Raw genomic sequence first — 17,500 nt, 5'->3', positions numbered from 1 at the left:
GGAGAGAGCCACAGCACATCTCTGGACCAGCCTACCTCAGCACTCTACTGATCATGGACTCACGGAGCTACTAGTTCTTTATGGAGAGACTACATTCTTACATGACTTTCCCAGTTAACACTAGAACAGCCTTGCCTCTTTTACCTACTATTAGTGCCGCCTCAGGGGTCAAATGACCATAGTCTTTACAATGGGAAGCTGCTACTTACACACAAAGACCACTAGTTGGCGCGTCTTGTAAATTAGCCTGCCTCGTACACAGAAAAAACAACAAAATAGCTTTATACTAGCTTATCCTGATGTGATTTTGAAAATGTAAGGATACTGGGTGGTAGAAGGAATAGTCATGGAAGGAGGGTCAACATCAAGTGTGAGTCCCCGAATGGAGCTGCCCTCCGTTGTACTATGTGCATAGGAGTCAACTGAGCATGTTTAGTAGTAGCAGGTAGTGGTGGTCTAGTGGATAGTGAGTTGGACTTGTGATCGGAAGGTTGTGAGTTCAAATCCCGCCTGAAACCACACCACTACTAGTGTGTCCTTGAGTAAGGCACTTAGCCCTCAGTTACTCCAGGGGGAATGTCCCTGTAATTCGTAATTGTAAGTCGCTTTGGATAAAAGCGTCTGCTAAATGGCAAAATTATTATTAATTATTATTATTTTTGACAGAAGTTTTGAAGTTTCCCTTTTCGGTTCTTCATATTTAACACTAGAACTAGAGCCATGTGTGGGGTCGTTTGGGGACCAAGTGAGTAAAATGTTATACCTTTGCACCAAATTTCAGGACCCTCCTTTCATGACTCTTCCTAGATATGTGCGTTCTACCACCCAGTATCCTTACATTTACAGAATCACATCAGGATAAGCTAGTATGAAGCTACTTTGCAGTTTTTCTGTGTAGGAGGCAGGCTCATTTTACAAGACGTGCCAACTAGTGGCCAAGGCGGCTCTAATAGTAGGTAAAATAGGCACCGCTGTTCTACTAAGTACTATACCTCCGAAGTTGTCGATATGCAGCAGTATTGGCCTGTTAGGCCCCAGAGTAAACTTTCTGCAGTCAAATTGGAAGCTGCGTGCAAGTATACTGTAGTAGAATGTCATGTTGTCGTCTATAAGATGAGTGTTGTTTTCCAACCTTGTAGGTACCTTGTCCTTTGTGGCATTTCTCCCGACTGAAAAGGAAACTGGATATGTTCATGTATGTGTGTGTGTGTGTGTGTGTGTGTGTGTGTGTGTGTGTGTGTGTGTGTTCCGTATGCCACCGAAGCATGTGTTTCTTGTTGCTTGTTAGTTGTGTAACACTCTTTTCCCACATCGTCTCAAAAGGGCTTTTGTGTTCGGAAATTACTGAGGAGTGAAATTCACCTCGCGGCCATATAATTATTTACGTCTAGATTAACACGGTCCTGCTCCGACATCGTATTCATTCTGTTTTTTTTCTCAACACACCCCCCCCCCTAAAAGCCTTTGTCCTTTAAAAGCCCCCTAGTACTCTGAGATTTCATTGGTTTTCCAGTTCAGTCACATAACCAAACCACAGTGACCCTCTTGTGTTTCAGAGGAAACTGGGGCAGCTCTGTCCAGCCCTGTTTCTGATACAAACACCAGCCTTGTCTGGTGAGGCGGTGAACCCCCTCCAGGTAGGGGGCTGTTAGGAAGGCTTTGTGTCTCAGGAGCTCACCTCTAGCTAGCTATACGCTACCTGTCCTGCACACAACCCCCACTGGTGTCCTGCTGCTTTGAGAACACGATTGGATAAGGCACGGCAAGGTCAGATGAATCTATTCATACAACATCAACATCAACATGTTACGAGTCCTCAATGGGCCACACTGGAGCGGCTTGCTCCTTGTGGTGAGGTCTGTGATTCGCTGAAACTAAAACCTCTAGTATTTTAGACTTACACAGACACTCACACGCACTCACTCACACTCACACCCTCACACGCACACTCACACGCATAGACTCACTCACACACACACACACACACACACACACACACACACACACACACACACACACAATTCTAAAGGACATAAATACTAACAGTGCATTTTGACATCCTGGAAACAATTTGTTACAGTAATGCTGAGCCAACAACCAGTTCTGCCACACACAGGATGTTATTCGCACAAGACCAGTGGGTTGATCAATACTATAAGACAGACAGTATCCCGCTCATGGGTACAGGAAGCACCGCCTTCTCCATATTGAGCGGCTACCAATAACAGCGGATATTGAGCAATATTTAGCTAACTGTTTGGCCCTTCTCTTAGGAAGACCAGCCATATGAAGGCCTCTAACAACAGACTTATGAACATGGCCCAGGCTGCCAAATATAAAAACTAAAAGTTGACATCTGTAGCCCAGTTGTGATATGGCCTGCTCCAGCTGTTGGTATTTTAAGATTTTGGTTAAAAACACACACATACTCACTCACACACGCACTCGCACACACACACACACACACACCCCCACACACACACACACACCCCCACACACCCACACACACCCACACACAGCGCAGAGGTCTAAACCAGGCCCTGTGATCTCTCTCCACCAGTGTCTGTGGTGTCGGCTGGGCTTCTATTAATAAAGGACCCGTCTGTTATCCCAGAGAAACAGAGATTAAGTGAGTCCCTCTCCCGACCTGAAGGAAAATACTTCCATGTCCTATAATTAAAAATGATTTATCACTGCAATAAACGTAGTAGAATGACTCATTGACATAGATAAAAACAAGTTAGACACGAACCACCAGTTCTGATGACTCGTCATACTCATGACCCAGAATAAATTAGATTACCTGCCAGGTCATTATCATTAACATGAAGAAAAACACAGGAATGCTTTTATAAGGGGGAGAAAAAACCCCTGTGTTAATCATTATGAAATATAGTAAGTCTTAATTAATTGAAGTTTATTCAAAGTGAAGTCATATTTTAGACAAAAAGGTCTGGTGTAGAGTGTGTAGAGTGTGTGCGTGTGTGTGTGTGTGTGTGCGTGTGTGCGTGTGTGCACGCCTGTGTGTGTGTGTGTGTGTGTGTGTGCATGTGCGTCTGCGTCTGCGTGCGTGCGTGCACATGCCTGTGTGCGTGGGGTTAGTTTAAGAGTGGAGCCAAAAATCACAACGTATCGCCAGTGTATTTATGAACAATCATACCAGCACACGCACACACACACACTACTCAACACTACGCTCTTTGGAGTGGTCGTACCATGTCCGTGAGTGTGTCCGTGTCTGTGTGCATGCGTCTGCACTTGTCCTCTGTACAGAGCCTGGGTGTGTGAGAGGGTGTTGATAGGTCGCCCTATCAAAGAGCCCGTTCTGGGCGCTAATCTGGCCTTTGAGTCTGGGCGGCTGGGGCTCCTATCAGGCCTGGCGTTGGCAGGAGCCCAGACACAGACACTGACACTGAAGGAGCAGGACGTGAGAGGACAGACACCCTCTACCTCATCTAGCACCCCCCCAGCTCTGGTCAACACAGCCGAGCTCCCCTGACCTGCTCTCTGCCCATCCATACTCCTCCTCCGTTCTCAGATGAGAAATATACGTTGCTGAGAGACAGTTCTGCTAAAATCTTTGCACCCAGAACACACAGACACAGACACACACAGACTCTCACACACACGCACACACACTCTCACACACAGACTCTCACACACACACAGAGACACCCACACACACCCTCCAATTAAATAGTGCACGCATTATTAACTCACACACACACACACACACACACACACACACACATACTCACACACACACACACACACACACACACACACACACACACACATACATACTCACACACACACAGAGACACCCTCACACACAGACACACAGACACCCACACACACCCTCCAATTACATAGAGCACGCATGCAGATGATGCGGTGCTTTCCTTAATCACATCATCGGATGAGAAATTTGTCTCGGTGCGACAACACATTTATCAGTTTGTCAGAAGATGTCAGGCAAATAGATCCTTACAGCCAGATTGTGTAATACCGTAACAGATGTTTTCATGTATATGTAACACACTTTTTTCACGTGCAATCAAACCCCAACAGCCTTCCATGTCAACATCCCTTTAGGCATTAATACTGTATGTGTGTGCAGTGATGTGTGTGTTAGATTGCGTGTGTGTGTGTGTGTGTGTGGTATGGGCACAGTGATGGGGGATTCAGGATGTGTACTGGGATGAATCAGTGTATTAAGAGTCGAAGAGCAGCCACTCCCACCGCTTTATGAAGTGATGTAGTTGAACACAGCTGGGCATGGGAGAGGAGAGTACTAATCTATCCTCTAACTCAATAGAGCCTCCTCTAATCCCCTCAGTTGAGAATAGTCATTTAGAGTAATTATCCCCTCAGTTTCCTAACGGAAGCTAAGCCCCCGTTCGCTAGCTCTTTTTGTCCCGGCCACCGGGTCTCTGGGATATAAAAGCACGGACAGGAGGAGGCGACAGGAACTCTATTGTCAGCTTGGTGTGTTGTTCCTATAAGCTTTGCCTCAGTCGATTACCGTAACGAGATGTGGAATGACAATTGTTCAGAAATCCAATGGGAGAGCTAGCTGCTCAGGTACACAGAACAGTCTACGCTGTAGATGCTTTATTTTTCTTTCCTCTCACATTGTACAGATGACCTCCCTCAATATGGCGTCAGGCACAGACACATACTGCACTCCTGAGTCTCCGGCGTCATGTTCTAGCTCTTAAATGAGGATGCAGTGGTTCCTTCCTCACTTTAACGGACCTCGGTCTCAGAGCTGCCTAAGGAGCATCAGTGGTGTTTTCTAGACCGTTTCTACCTTCTAGAGCCCATGTACCCCCCAAGCTTTTTCATTTCCTACGATGGACATTTAAAACAAGTTACCCCTATGTGCATTTGTTTAACACTAGAACAGCCATGGGTGGGGTCATTTGACCATGTGAGTAACATTTTTTTTATACCTTTGCACTCGGATCAAACTTCAGGACCCTCCTTTCATGACTTGTCCTAGATACAGTATGTGCGTTCTACCACCCAGTATCCTTACATTTTCAAAACCCCATCGGGATAAGCTAGTATAAAGCTATTTCGCAGTTTTTCTGTGTAGGAGGCAGGCTAATTTACAAGACGCGCCAACTAGTGGTCTTTGTGTGTAAGTAGCAGCTTCCCATTCTAAAGACTATGGTCATTTGACCCCCCGAGGCGGCTCTTATAGTAGGTAAAATAGACACGGTTGTTCTAGTGATAACATAAGTTGTGCAGTGGTTTAATCATCAGGCTAGATGCTCAGTACAAGACAGTGAGTGTCAGACCACCTCTCTCCCGGGGCTTCTGAGTGAACGCATCACTCTGGGTTATTTCTGACTGGCCCACGATGCGCCTGTCTGCCTCTTGTCACTCAGACAAGATGAGCTCTGACGCCTCGCCAAGCGCAGAGCAACAGCACAAACCTCTCACACAGCGTTGTCAGACACTCTCTTCTATTACGCAATTAAACCTCCATGTATTTGTTGTCTGCTTATGGTTACACATATTAATATGTACTGCATACTGCTGTTGGCTAGGGTAGGCAATTGGTCATTTGTTATTTGTTCGTTAGTTTGTTAGCTTGCTGTTAGCTTGTTTGTTAGCTTGTTTTAGCATCTGGATTGGGCTTCTAAATGCGTTTGACCTTGGCTTATGACACGGGGGATAGTAACATCTTGTCCTGTGTATAAATGAATGTACAGTATGTTCATTGCTGTATAACCGATATAGAACATTTTTTGATTCTATAACAGCCTCTCTCTTCCCTCCCTCAGCCATAACTGTCTCACAGAAACCACTCACCATGGCAACAAATCAGCTCATTCAGTGTAACACGCACATACACACAGCACACACATCGGTCCCTTGGCGCAGTGAGGCATGAGTAGCCCTAAGCTTCTGTCCTAACAATGTCCCGCTCTTCCTCTCTGTTATTAGCGCTGTGTTGATGGGCCCTACTCTTCCCCCCCTCAGAGTTTTAATATTACCTCCTTGCTCCTGATTATGAGTTTGTGCTGCCAGGTTTTTTCCGCTGTGCTCTTTCACCACACAGTACATGATGCGTTTCATCAGCATTTCCAAACACGGAGGAGAGAGGTTGAATAAAGATATTTTAAAAATGTAGATGTAGTCTGTAAGGTGGAGAGTGTGTTGTCATGTGGTTGTTAACATTGAATGAATGAATGAATGGTCTTTATTGTCATTAATATAGTACAGGTACCATACAACGAAATTTAGGAGGGGGGGCTCCCCTGGTGCTAGGAAAAAAAAAAACTAAAAACAAGAAGGGAAAAGAGCTGGTTTACATAAATAAAGGCTATATACACTATCCACTATACTATACTACTATACTATACAAATAAAACACTGTGCTGTACTCTATGCTATGCTATAAATATCCTAACATTCCCTATCTCTTGTGTGGGGGGGGGGGGGCAACTGAAAAGGTGTGATTCAATTCAATTCAACTTTATTCGCCATGTGCAGTGCACTAGGAACATGACTTGGTATTCTCCATGCTGAACAAGCTACAGTACATACAACAACAAGACGACAACACAACAATACTCAAGACACACAATATATACAGTACCAATACGGGTGAATAAATATACTGTACAACTTATTGAGGAGGGCTATGGCTTTGGGGAAGAAACTGTTCAAGTGGCGTGATGTTTTTGACCTGATGGCCTTGTACCGCTGTCCAGAAGGGAGTAATTCAAACAAGCTGTGAGCTGGATGTGAGAAGGGGTCAGACACAATCTTGCGTACTCAGCCATATACAGATGAAACTCTATGGAGATCTGCAGTTCTGTTTGTCCCTTTCTCGTGCCTCTGCGCTGCCTAAGTGACTCACTCTTTCCTCTTACGTAAAGGTCTGCCTCATCTCTCAGGACCACTAATGACAGGGCTGTGTCTGACTGGCCTCAGATCAGAGTGAGAGGACTTTTGTCTCAACCAATCACAAGTGTCCAGGCCTCTGACAGCCGTACCCAATCAGCCTCTCCTGCACCGGTGTCAGATACAATTCGGAAGTGTACACACACGCATACGCACACGCACGCATACGCATACACACACACACATACGCATACACACACACACACACACACACACACACACTAGTTTAACTGCATGATCGACACTCATGTCACAAGTTGTTTTAATTTCTCTCTTGGTTCTGGATCCTTTCCTATCCGTTATTGTTATTGTTATTGCGATATTACAGTATTGTTCTCAATTCTGTCTTGTTCTTATATGAGTGATTATATGTGTTAGGCTATATTAGTCCCAATGTGTTTCAATGGTCCTTTATTACAAAGGAGGAGAGAAGGGTTTGGACTTGGGAGGTGGACTAGGGTCAGGCTTAGCTTTTCTGAATATCCCACTCACCCGTTTTGTCTAGGCTGGCTGATGAGGATGAGCTGAGAGGAAGGAGGCTCTCTATCCCAAGAGACAATCTCCAATTATCCCTCACGGGGCAGTTGGGTGCTCCGAGCCGCTGTAATGAATTATGACAGGCTTTCCTCTAGCGCCCCATCTGACCTTACAGTGGTGATGCGCCCCCTCCCCCCCGCCCCCCCCCGTCTCCAGCTGAGCACATTCCCTGCATATTTTATACACAATAAAAAAACAGACGCAGCCTCGCTAGCTTTAGCCACGGGCCGTAGAAGTGGCTGCTCTCACTGCTTAATCACTTAAACACATCCACATATAGTAGTACATATGCCCACTCAAGCAGAAACCTACACAAACAAACACACACACACTCTCAGTCAGAGCGGATGCACACGGTAATCACACCCTCATTAAATCTTAAATGCACACATTCAAGCATGAAAAAAAATCAACAGATAACATATATGTCGTTATATAAACAACAATTAGCCTACCTGCTCAATTAGCACCAACATGCAGCAGATTATACAGTCACACAGCACAACAGGAGAGAGTACACACACACACACACTCTGTCATTAGACATATCAATTGGTGTTTTTGTTTTTTACATTGGTAGAGTTCAGTCAGAGATGTGTTGGAATGTGTGTTGCTTGTGTGGCTTCTCTGAAGGTAGTATTCTCTGAAGGTAGTATTTTCTAGACATGTGATCCCCCTGACACACAGAGAGGCCTAACAGAGAGGCCAGGTCGGCTCTCATTTCCTTCTTTATTGGCTCCTCACACACACCTTTAACACTAGAACAGCCATGGGTGGGGTCATGTGACCAAGTGAGTACATTTTTAAAAATATCTTTGCACTCGATCAAATTTCAGGACCCTCCTTTCATGACTTTTCCTAGATATGTGCGTTCTACCACCCAGTATCCTTACATTTTAAAAACCACATCAGGATAAGCTAGTATAAAGCTATTTTGCAGCCTTTCTGTGTAGGAGGCAGGCTAATTTACAAGACGAGCCAACTAGTGGTCTTTGTGTGTAAGTAGCAGCTTCCCATACTGAAGACTGCCGTCACTCCCGTCATTTGACTCCCGAGGCGGCTCTAATAGTACGTAAAACAGGTACGGCTGTTCTAGTGTAAACCGGGAAAGTCAATGTAGTCTCTCCATAAAGAACTAGTAGCTCCGTGAGTCCATGATCAGTAGAGTGCTGAGGGAGGCTGGTCCAGAGATGTGCTGGTCTATGGCTCTCTCCCTCCCTCCCTGCCTGGGCTGTCAACATAGATGTGCTTCCTGCTTGTCTGATGTCTGCTCTCTCCATTAGCATCTCCACGAGGAGAGAGAGAGAAAGGACAGGAATACCACTTAACTAAATGTTTCTACTGTCCCTCTCCCCCTCCCTCCTTCCATCCCTCCATCTCTCTCTCTTTCACTCTCCTCTCCCTACCTCTTTTCTCTCGCTCCCTCCTTCCATCCCTCCATCTCTCTCTCTCACTCTCTTCTGCCTCCCTCTTTCTCTCCCTCCCTTTCTCTCTGTCTCCCTCCCTCTCTCGCTCCCTCTCTCCCTCCTCCTTCCATCCCTCCATCTCTCTCTCCCTACCTCTTTTCTCTCGCTCCCTCTCTCCCTCCTGACAGGGTTAGAGAGCGGGGGTGTGACCTTGAAGGAGCCGGCGTCGGAGGCGGAGATCGAGAGCTCTGCTCCGGTGGTTCTACGCTGCCACATCGACGGACACCCGCGGTGAGAGACTCTCCCCCTCTCCCTCCTAGCCTCACCTTGGGTTCAGAGGTCAAGGGCTTGCACTGTACTGACAAATTGCTCAGCGTGACCTCATGACCTCCTGACCTTTCTCATGCCCTTTTATGTCCTCTACCCCTCCACCCTCCACCCTCCCTCCCTCCCCTCCCCCCTCCTCCCCCCCAAAGGCCCACGTGCCAGTGGTTCAGAGACGGGGTGAAGCTGACGGAGAAGAGCCACCAGATCAACAACAAGGAGCGCACCCTGACCTCTAGGAGCGCCAGCCCCGACGACAACGGCCTGTACTACTGCTGCGCCAAGAACGCCGCCGGGCACGTCTGCAGCAACAGCAACTTCACCCTCAACATCATAGGTGTGTGTGTGTGTGTGTGTGTGTGTGTGTGTGTGGTGGGGGGGGGGGGAGGTCAGTGTGTGTGTGTGTGTGGTGGGGGGGGGGTCAGTGTGTGTGTGTGTGTGTGTGTGTGTGTGGTGGTGGGGGGGGGTTGTGTGTGTGTGTTTTGTCACGTGTGCAGTAACAGCAACTTCACCCTCAACATCATAGGTGTGTGTGGTTGTGTTTTTAAAATGTCAGTGTACTTTCTTTATGTGTGTGGGTGGGTGGCTGTGTGTGTGTGTGTGTGTGTGTGTGTGTGTGTGTGTTTGGTGTGTGTCTACGTGTGTTTTTGGTCTGTGTGTGTGTGAATCTCTGTGTGTGTGTGTGTGTGTGTGTGTGTGTGTGTGTGTGTGGTCAGCGTGTGTGTGTGTGTGTGAGTCTGTGTGTGTGTGAATCTGTGTGTGTGTGTGTGTGTGTGTGTGGTCAGCGTGTGTGTGAGTCTGTGTGTGGGCTACCTCGAGCTCCAACGGTCTGCCTCAGCCCCATAACTCTCCCGTTGTTTACTTCCCACTGTGGTTCTGAATGCTCCACCAGAGGCCTGGTCTCTCCTCCCTACCTTCAAAACAACTAGCTAACGTCGTTTGGCTTCTCTGTTGACCCAGGCGACACTGTGAATTTGATAGTTCACACAACAGAGAGAGGCTTTCTTCTACGACACACACGGTCGGCCCACATTCGCCCCATATTTTCATAAATATTTCCACACCTACCGTGGTTTGTTTATTTGTTTAGTCGCCCGATAGACGTGTCAGATCGTGAGGCAGGATGAGATTTCGCTGCAGTAAAGGCCATTACTGTAGAGAGGGAGCTAATGTGGTTACCAGGGACTGTGTCGAGTAAATCCAAATTTCAGCAGCCGAGCACACTCATTCTAACACGTCAGATTGATAACGTCGTCAGGGGATGCAGAATTTCACAAGTCTCGTGTTTTGAATTTGTGTTTGTGAATTCGATGTCTATATGTATTTTTTTTTTTACTGGATGTTACTCTTGAGAAATGTCCCTGTTTGCGGGGTTGTGTGTGCCTGTGTGCCCCTAAGCTCACCACACAGAATAGTCTAGAAAGAATACCTCAGCGAGAGAAACCTGATGCCCTCCTTCCTGGACAATTAGCCACCTGCACTGCAACGGCACACACGCTCACACACTCACACACACACACACACACACACACACACACACATATACACACACAAACACACGCACGCGATTAGCACCTGTATGAATGAAAAAAAGAGAGAAAGGGATAAAGGATAATTGTTGAGTTTCCACCCTCTTCTTCACTTCCATAGTTCTTCTACGTGTGGACAGCTGGCTGACAGCTTTGGACAGGTTCTGAATGCTTTTGTCAACGGTCCCCTACAGTAAGGCCTCCCTAACAGGGTGGGTGGCCCAGGTGTGTGTGTGTGTACTCTCTCTCTGCCCAGGTAGCATTCCCGCTCTCACTCCACACCGTGTGGAAGACCCGGCTCTCAAACCTTCCCATGATTGTGAAATGCTGAGAGAGAGAGAGCCTAATGGATAGGCTTGGATTTAGGGGGGTATTAAAACACGCATCGGATTTCCAAATCGGCTTTTTTAAGTGCTGCGGTTCTCATCAGGGTTGATCCCAGTGTGTGTGACTACAAGCTCTAGCTTGGTATTAAAGGGTTGTAAAAAAAAATCCCAAATCACTGAGTGCCAGATCCAGAGGTGATTACCCCTCTCTCTCTCCTCTGGTTCCCTGGGCCTCTCCACCACCCCCGGGGGGCCACCGTGGCACCAGCCCAAAGCTAGCAGGGGCAGGCAGGCAGGCAGGCAGGCAGGCAAGCGGGCGGACGAGCGGGCGGGCGGGCAGGCACAGAGACTGAGACAGAGACAGACAGAGACAGACAGGCAGATAGACAGGCAGACAGAGACAGACAGGCAGACACACAGACACACAGACACACAGACAGACAGTCAGGCAGTCAGGCAGACAGGCAGTCAGACAGACACAGACACACAGACAGACAGTCAGGCAGTCAGGCAGGCAGGCAGACAGGCAGTCAGACAGACACAGACACACAGACAGAGACAGACAGGCAGATAGACAGGCAGACAGAGACAGACAGGCAGACAGTCAGACAGTCAGACACACAGACAGACAGTCAGGCAGTCAGTCAGGCAGACAGGCAGTCAGACAGACACAGACACACAGACAGTCAGGCAGTCAGTCAGTCAGGCAGACAGGCAGTCAGACAGACAGACAGACACACAGGCAGTCAGTCAGTCAGTCAGTCAGTCAGTCAGGCAGACAGAGCCAGACTTGGTTGAGGAGGAGGAGAGAGGATTCCCTGTCAGGTCCCAGTGGAAAGAGAGGGAGAGGAGAGAGAAGAGAGGGAGAGGAGAGAGGGAGAGGAGAGGGAGAGGAGAGAGGGAGAGAAGAGAGGGAGAGAAGAGAGGGAGAGGGAGAGGAGAGAGGGAGAGGAGAGAGGAGAGAGGGAGAGGAGAGAGAGAAGAGAGGGAGAGGAGAGAGGGAGAGGAGAGAGGGAGAGAAGAGAGGGAGAGAAGAGAGGGAGAAGAGAGGGAGAGGAGAGAGGGAGAGGAGAGGGAGAGGAGAGAGGGAGAGAAGAGAGGGAGAGAAGAGAGGGAGAGGGAGAGGAGAGAGGAGAGAGGAGAGAGGGAGAGGAGAGAGAGAAGAGAGGGAGAGGAGAGAAGAGAGGGAGAGGAGAGGGAGAGGAGAGAGAGAGAAGAGAGAGAGAGGAGAGAGAGAGAGAGAGAGGGAGAGGAGAGAGGGAGAGGAGAGAGGAGAGAGAGAGAAGGTGCACTGTCAGGGGTCTGGCTGATGGGTCAGGATAAGCCCTGGATCTCGTCATGGAATGTGCTCGCTGACCTCATTAAGTCTCCCAGGAGCGGAGAGGTGTTGACACGCTGTTCCACCTGAAGGAGCGCCGCGTACCGCTGTTAGGGACTTTTAATAAAGCCTGGTATGTGTAGGTGTGTGTGTGTGTGTGTGTGTGTGTGTGTGTGTGTGTGTCGGTGTGTCGGTGTGTGTGTGTGTGTGTATGGGGGTGGGGGTGGGGGTCTGTGTGTGTGTGTGTGTGTGTGTGTGTGTGTGTGTGTGTGTGTGTGCGTGTGTGTGTGTGTCTGTGTAGGTGTGTTTGTGTCTGTCTGTGTCTGTGTGTCTCTCTCTCTGTGTGTGTGTTTGTGTCTGTCTGTGTGTGTGTGTCTGTCTATGTCTGTGTCTGTGTCTGTGTCTGTGTGTGTGTCTGTGTGTGTGTTTATCACCACGGATAGAGTGATATGTATCTGTCATGTGACCTGATTGCCTGAGGCCCCAGGTGGTAGGTCAGTAGGTGTGTGTGTGTGACGTGTCCCCCCCCCCTCCTCTCTGTCCTGTCAGATAAGAGCTTCCCCCGCCCCGTGCTCACCCCCGAGGACCAGGTGGTCCTGAAGAACGAGGAGGCCGTGTTCCACTGCCAGTTCACGGCCGTGCCTATGCCCACCGTGGAGTGGTACCACGAGAAGGAGCTCCTTACCAACAAGTCCCGGTAAGGCCCGAAGCCTTGGCTGCTGTTTTGCCATTTCACATCTTTTTATTTTTTTAATATATTTTTTTACCTTTATTTTACCAGATAAAATCAGTTGAGAACAAATGCTCATGAATTACAATGATGATCTGGCCAAGAGGCCCCAGCAAGACTAAAAACAAACATATAAACGCTTTGGATAAAGGCCTCTGCTAAATGGCAGATGTAAATGTAAAAACAGAAATACACTGGGTCAAGACAAAACAACACATACAATACAGGAGAACGGCACAGACAGTGAAGATAAAATAAATCAAAAACAAAGTCAACTAACCTATGTGTGGCGGGGGGTGGGGGGGGGGGGGGGTTGTCTGTGTGGTCATACCTCCTTACATTCTACCTTTCATACCTCCCTACTACTTCATCCTCCCTCTGCCTCCTACTCCTCCTCTCCTTCTCCACCCCTCCTCTCCCTCTCTTACTCCCTCCCTCCTCCTCCTCCTCCTCCTCTTTCTCTGAGTAGTTTGAGTACATCCGTCCTCCTCTGTGTGGGCTTATGGGTAATTGCTGGTTGTTTTAGACCCAGCGAGCGTGTCGGCATCTCTGCTCTTTGTTTGCTATGACAACTCAGGCCAAGATGAAGTGGAGGGGGGTAATGCTGCACACTGAAGGAATGTTATTTCTAGAATGTGTGTGTGCGTGTGTGCGTGTGTGCGTGTGTGCGTGTGTGCGTGTGTGCGTGTGTGCGTGTGTGCGTGTGTGTGTGTGTGTGTGTGTGTGTGTGTGTGTGTGTGATGTGTACATAACTTCAAGGCAGGCGGCCTCCTCCACTGGCCCCGCTCTGCTGAGTGTGAGACCACAAGAGCCCTCAGGGCTACAATCAGGTGAAGTTGTAAGCAATGATCTGAAGCAAACATACATCCACCTCTCCTGACGTACTGTCATACGCTGTCAGCTCAGCAGCCTGCTCTGTAGGGACATGAAGTCACTGGGTTTTCTATAGCAAACTGATTAAAGGGATACATTCTAGTCGTTGAACGCAGAGGTGGAAAAACATAAACAGCTACTCTCGTTGTGTAATGAGCTTGTCTGAACCAAGCAAGAGGAGGTTACCGTGTAGACGGTGACTCAATCAATCAAGTTTATTTGCATAGTGCTGTATTTCTACATAGAAAAATGTCACAAAGTGCTTCACAACAACAATAATAATACTAAACAATATAAACAGTAAATACAATACAAACAATATGATCGAACACCAAACCATAGACCCCCAAAAGTAAGGCAAGAGGAAAACTCCCTGGGAGAAAGAAACCTTGAGAGGAACCAGACTCCAGGGGTCTGGCTGATCAGGTGCTGAGCAGGAAACTAACTAACGGGGAATGTGGTGCTTAGTTCAGGGGTTCATAGTGCAAGGCAGCTTTCTGGTGGGACCCAGGTGGGGTGGTAAGGACCAGGATATAGAGTGGAGTAGACAAATCCAGGAAGTGGAGTCTAGTTTTTTGGGGCTCAGAGCCCCTTGGACGGATAAGCACAAAGAGTGCAAACTGAAAAACTGCTCCTCTTGGGAAAGCCCTGCCTCCCCCTATACTGTGTCTCCTGAGACACCTGCTTCCCCCTATACTGTGTCTCCTAAGAGTTCTACTTCCTCCTTGTACTGTTTCTCCAGTGTCTGTTTAAAGAAAAGACAAAAAAAGACAACAAAAAAAGATTTCTTCTTCTGTTGCCAATGGCCCCTGGCCTGAGCTGGCCTGAGCTAGCTCTTCCTGCTACGACTGGTGAATAGATGATTCACTTGCTTAGTCAAATGTATTGATTGTAAGTCGCTCTGGAATAAGGCTAAATGCCCAAAATGTAAACAGTTGGAGAGAATCAGCATCAAGCAGGTAGACAATAATATAGCTAGAATTCTTTGTTATGTTTGTACAGCCCTCTCCCCTTCTTTAACGTGGAACGGACAGGAATGAAGTATGGATATTCGAGGCTGAGGCAGAGCAGACAGAGTGTGTGTGTGTGTGTGTGTGTGTGTGTGTGTGTGTGTGTGTGTGTGTGTGTGTGTGTGTGTCTGTGTTCATGTGTGTTTATTGATCCAAGCTGGTGTAATACCTGGGGATCCCCTTCCTCTTTTGGGGCTTGATTTTCTGGCCTCATACCTGTATTGTGGAGACAGCTCAGCCTCAAGGGGAGTTTATGTAAATATTTGATATTAATGTGATTCATTTACTGTGAACGGAGTGGGCACGCCTGAAATCTCTGGAATTCCGAGGTTGTTTTTGGACTTTGGGTGGAAATAAAAATAATAAATCGCCTCATGGGTCAAAAAGCTCACAGGCAAAGATGCATAAAAATTCCAACAGGCTCAAAGTTTGTCCTGGAAAGTGCTCGTGTAGAGATGGTGTGTTATCAGACAGAACCGATGTCTCCATCTCATTATGCTCGCCGGCTATTTAAGTCTTTGTCTGCTCTGAGCTAGCTTTCCCCCCTCATTACATTCACCCATCTAAAAATAAACTCCAAAGCTACGTTCCCTCCTATTAATGAATAAAGCCAGAATATCCGAAACGGGAATACCAAAGAAGCAATACCCCATTCAGCCTAGAGTACCTAGATTGGAAGATTTCTTTAGGTAGGAACCCAGACTTTAAAAAAGAATCCATGAGAAGTCTACGGCACTTTGCTTACTAATGATGTCTCCAGCACTTTGCACATTTCACTTATTGGCAGCGGCGTGGTCATCGAAACATAATGAACATGTCATGTTGTTCCCCTTGATCTGATGGTTTGACCTGTCAGTCTCGGCCAGTTTCTATGGGATTCTCTCTGTGTGTGCAGCTGTCATTCTCTGGGCTGACTAAAGGTCAAACAGTAATTATCCCTTATCGTCTCCATCTCAGACACCGATACCCCCCTCCTCTCTCTCTCTACCAGGGGCCAGGGACGAGGCCCATCTCACGGGCCCGCTAGTAGAATAGATTTACACTTACATGCCTGAAAGCTGAGAGCATACTTAAAAATCTTTGCATAGCCCAAAGCACTTCTTCTTTTAAAGTGACTTTTTCCTGAGTGGGGCAGTCCCACTCATATTTTTCACTTTATTGGACAGTTATAGGGTTAGGGTGAAGACAGACAGGAAAGTAAGGAGAAGAAGGGAGAGAGAGAGGGCATGTCAGCAGGGCATGGGCATAATGTGTGCACTGTAGACCGTGGTGCTAGACCACTGGACCACCCCCAGGCCACAGCTAAAGCACTTCTACCGAGATTAATTTAATGTTTGACAATTGTGGGTCTTGTGTGTTGTTATATGCTTTGTGATTATGACTGTGACTGATGTCAATGCTAAAAGAGAGTGCTGGTATTTCACCTGTCTTACCCCTGTCTTACCCCCTATCTACCCCCCCTATCTACCCATATCTTCCCCCCGATCTGCTTGTTTATAAAGCTCTCACTGGCACAGCACCAGAATATCTGAAAGACCTTTTGCTAGCATATCAGCCCAATAGAGCTCTCAGGTCTTCTGACGCTGGTTTTCTCTGTGTATCACATGTACAAAAGAAGAGATTTGGTGAGGCTGCATTCTCATTTTATGCACCCAAATTGTGGAATGCACTGCCAGTTTACATTAGGGATGCAACCTCAGCAAATGTGTTCAAGTCAAGACTAAAAACCCATCTTTTTAATATTGCCCTTAAATGACTAAATAATTAAACTATGATTATGTAATGATTGGAGCACTTTGAGCTGCAATGTTTGCAGGAAAAGCGCTATACAAATAAGTTATTATTATTATTATTATTATTATTATTATTATTATTATTATTATTATTATTATCTTACCCCTATCTCCCTCTCTGTCTCCACAGTGTGGTCATGTACACCAACGGCACCCTGCTGATCACCCAGGTGAAGCACAGGAACACAGGTGTGTACAGGTGTGTCGGCCGTGGACCACGAGGACCTGACGTCACCCTGCAGGCCTCGCTGCTCATAGCAGGTTAGCCTCCACACACACACACACACACACACACACACACACACACACACACACACACACACACACACACATGTTTATTAACACCGTTCTACATCTGGCTAATGAGTTGGGTGGTAACACACCTGGAGGTCCTTAGAGAACGATGGTCGGACGGCAGTTGCAGCCCCTCCCCTTTCTCTCTCTCTCTCTCTCGCTCTCTCTCTCCATCTGTCTCTCTCTCTGGGCCCTATTATGCACTTCATCAATAAGACGAGGCGGTAGATCTAAACTTAAGACGTGGAGGCGTGGTCAAGGCCACTTTGCTATTATGCGTGCGGTAGTGGGCGCCTAAAACCCGGCGCTAAGCAAAGAAATTAGTCATGGGTGTGTTTTGGGCGTCTTCTCAATCAACCCAATCAGCGTGCCAGGTGCCATTCCCTTTAAGAACCGGCTGCGTTGAGTCATTAGCGCTATGCTATTATGGAAGTCCTAA

The 17,500-nt window shown here is 47.5% G+C and overlaps 1 protein-coding gene across 1 annotated transcript in view; it reads left to right on the top strand.

The window, feature by feature from the left end:
• Positions 1-17,500, top strand: part of ptk7b (protein tyrosine kinase 7b) — a gene marked incomplete at its 5' end in the record, with an annotated part of 43,133 nt that overhangs the window by 944 nt on the left and 24,689 nt on the right. Inside the window, 4 exons of the mRNA XM_080548868.1 lie at positions 9,053-9,155; positions 9,341-9,525; positions 12,911-13,058; positions 16,898-17,028. Coding sequence (XP_080404994.1) covers positions 9,053-9,155; positions 9,341-9,525; positions 12,911-13,058; positions 16,898-17,028 — 567 coding nt within the window. The remainder of the gene's footprint in view (positions 1-9,052; positions 9,156-9,340; positions 9,526-12,910; positions 13,059-16,897; positions 17,029-17,500) is intronic.

Source organism: Nansenia antarctica (assembly GCF_963989245.1).
Source record: "Nansenia antarctica genome assembly, chromosome: 1".
In the NCBI taxonomy this organism is placed as follows: domain Eukaryota; kingdom Metazoa; phylum Chordata; class Actinopteri; order Argentiniformes; family Microstomatidae; genus Nansenia; species Nansenia antarctica.
Note: the sequence above shows the minus strand (reverse complement) of the source record. Positions and strands in the feature narration are given on the sequence as shown.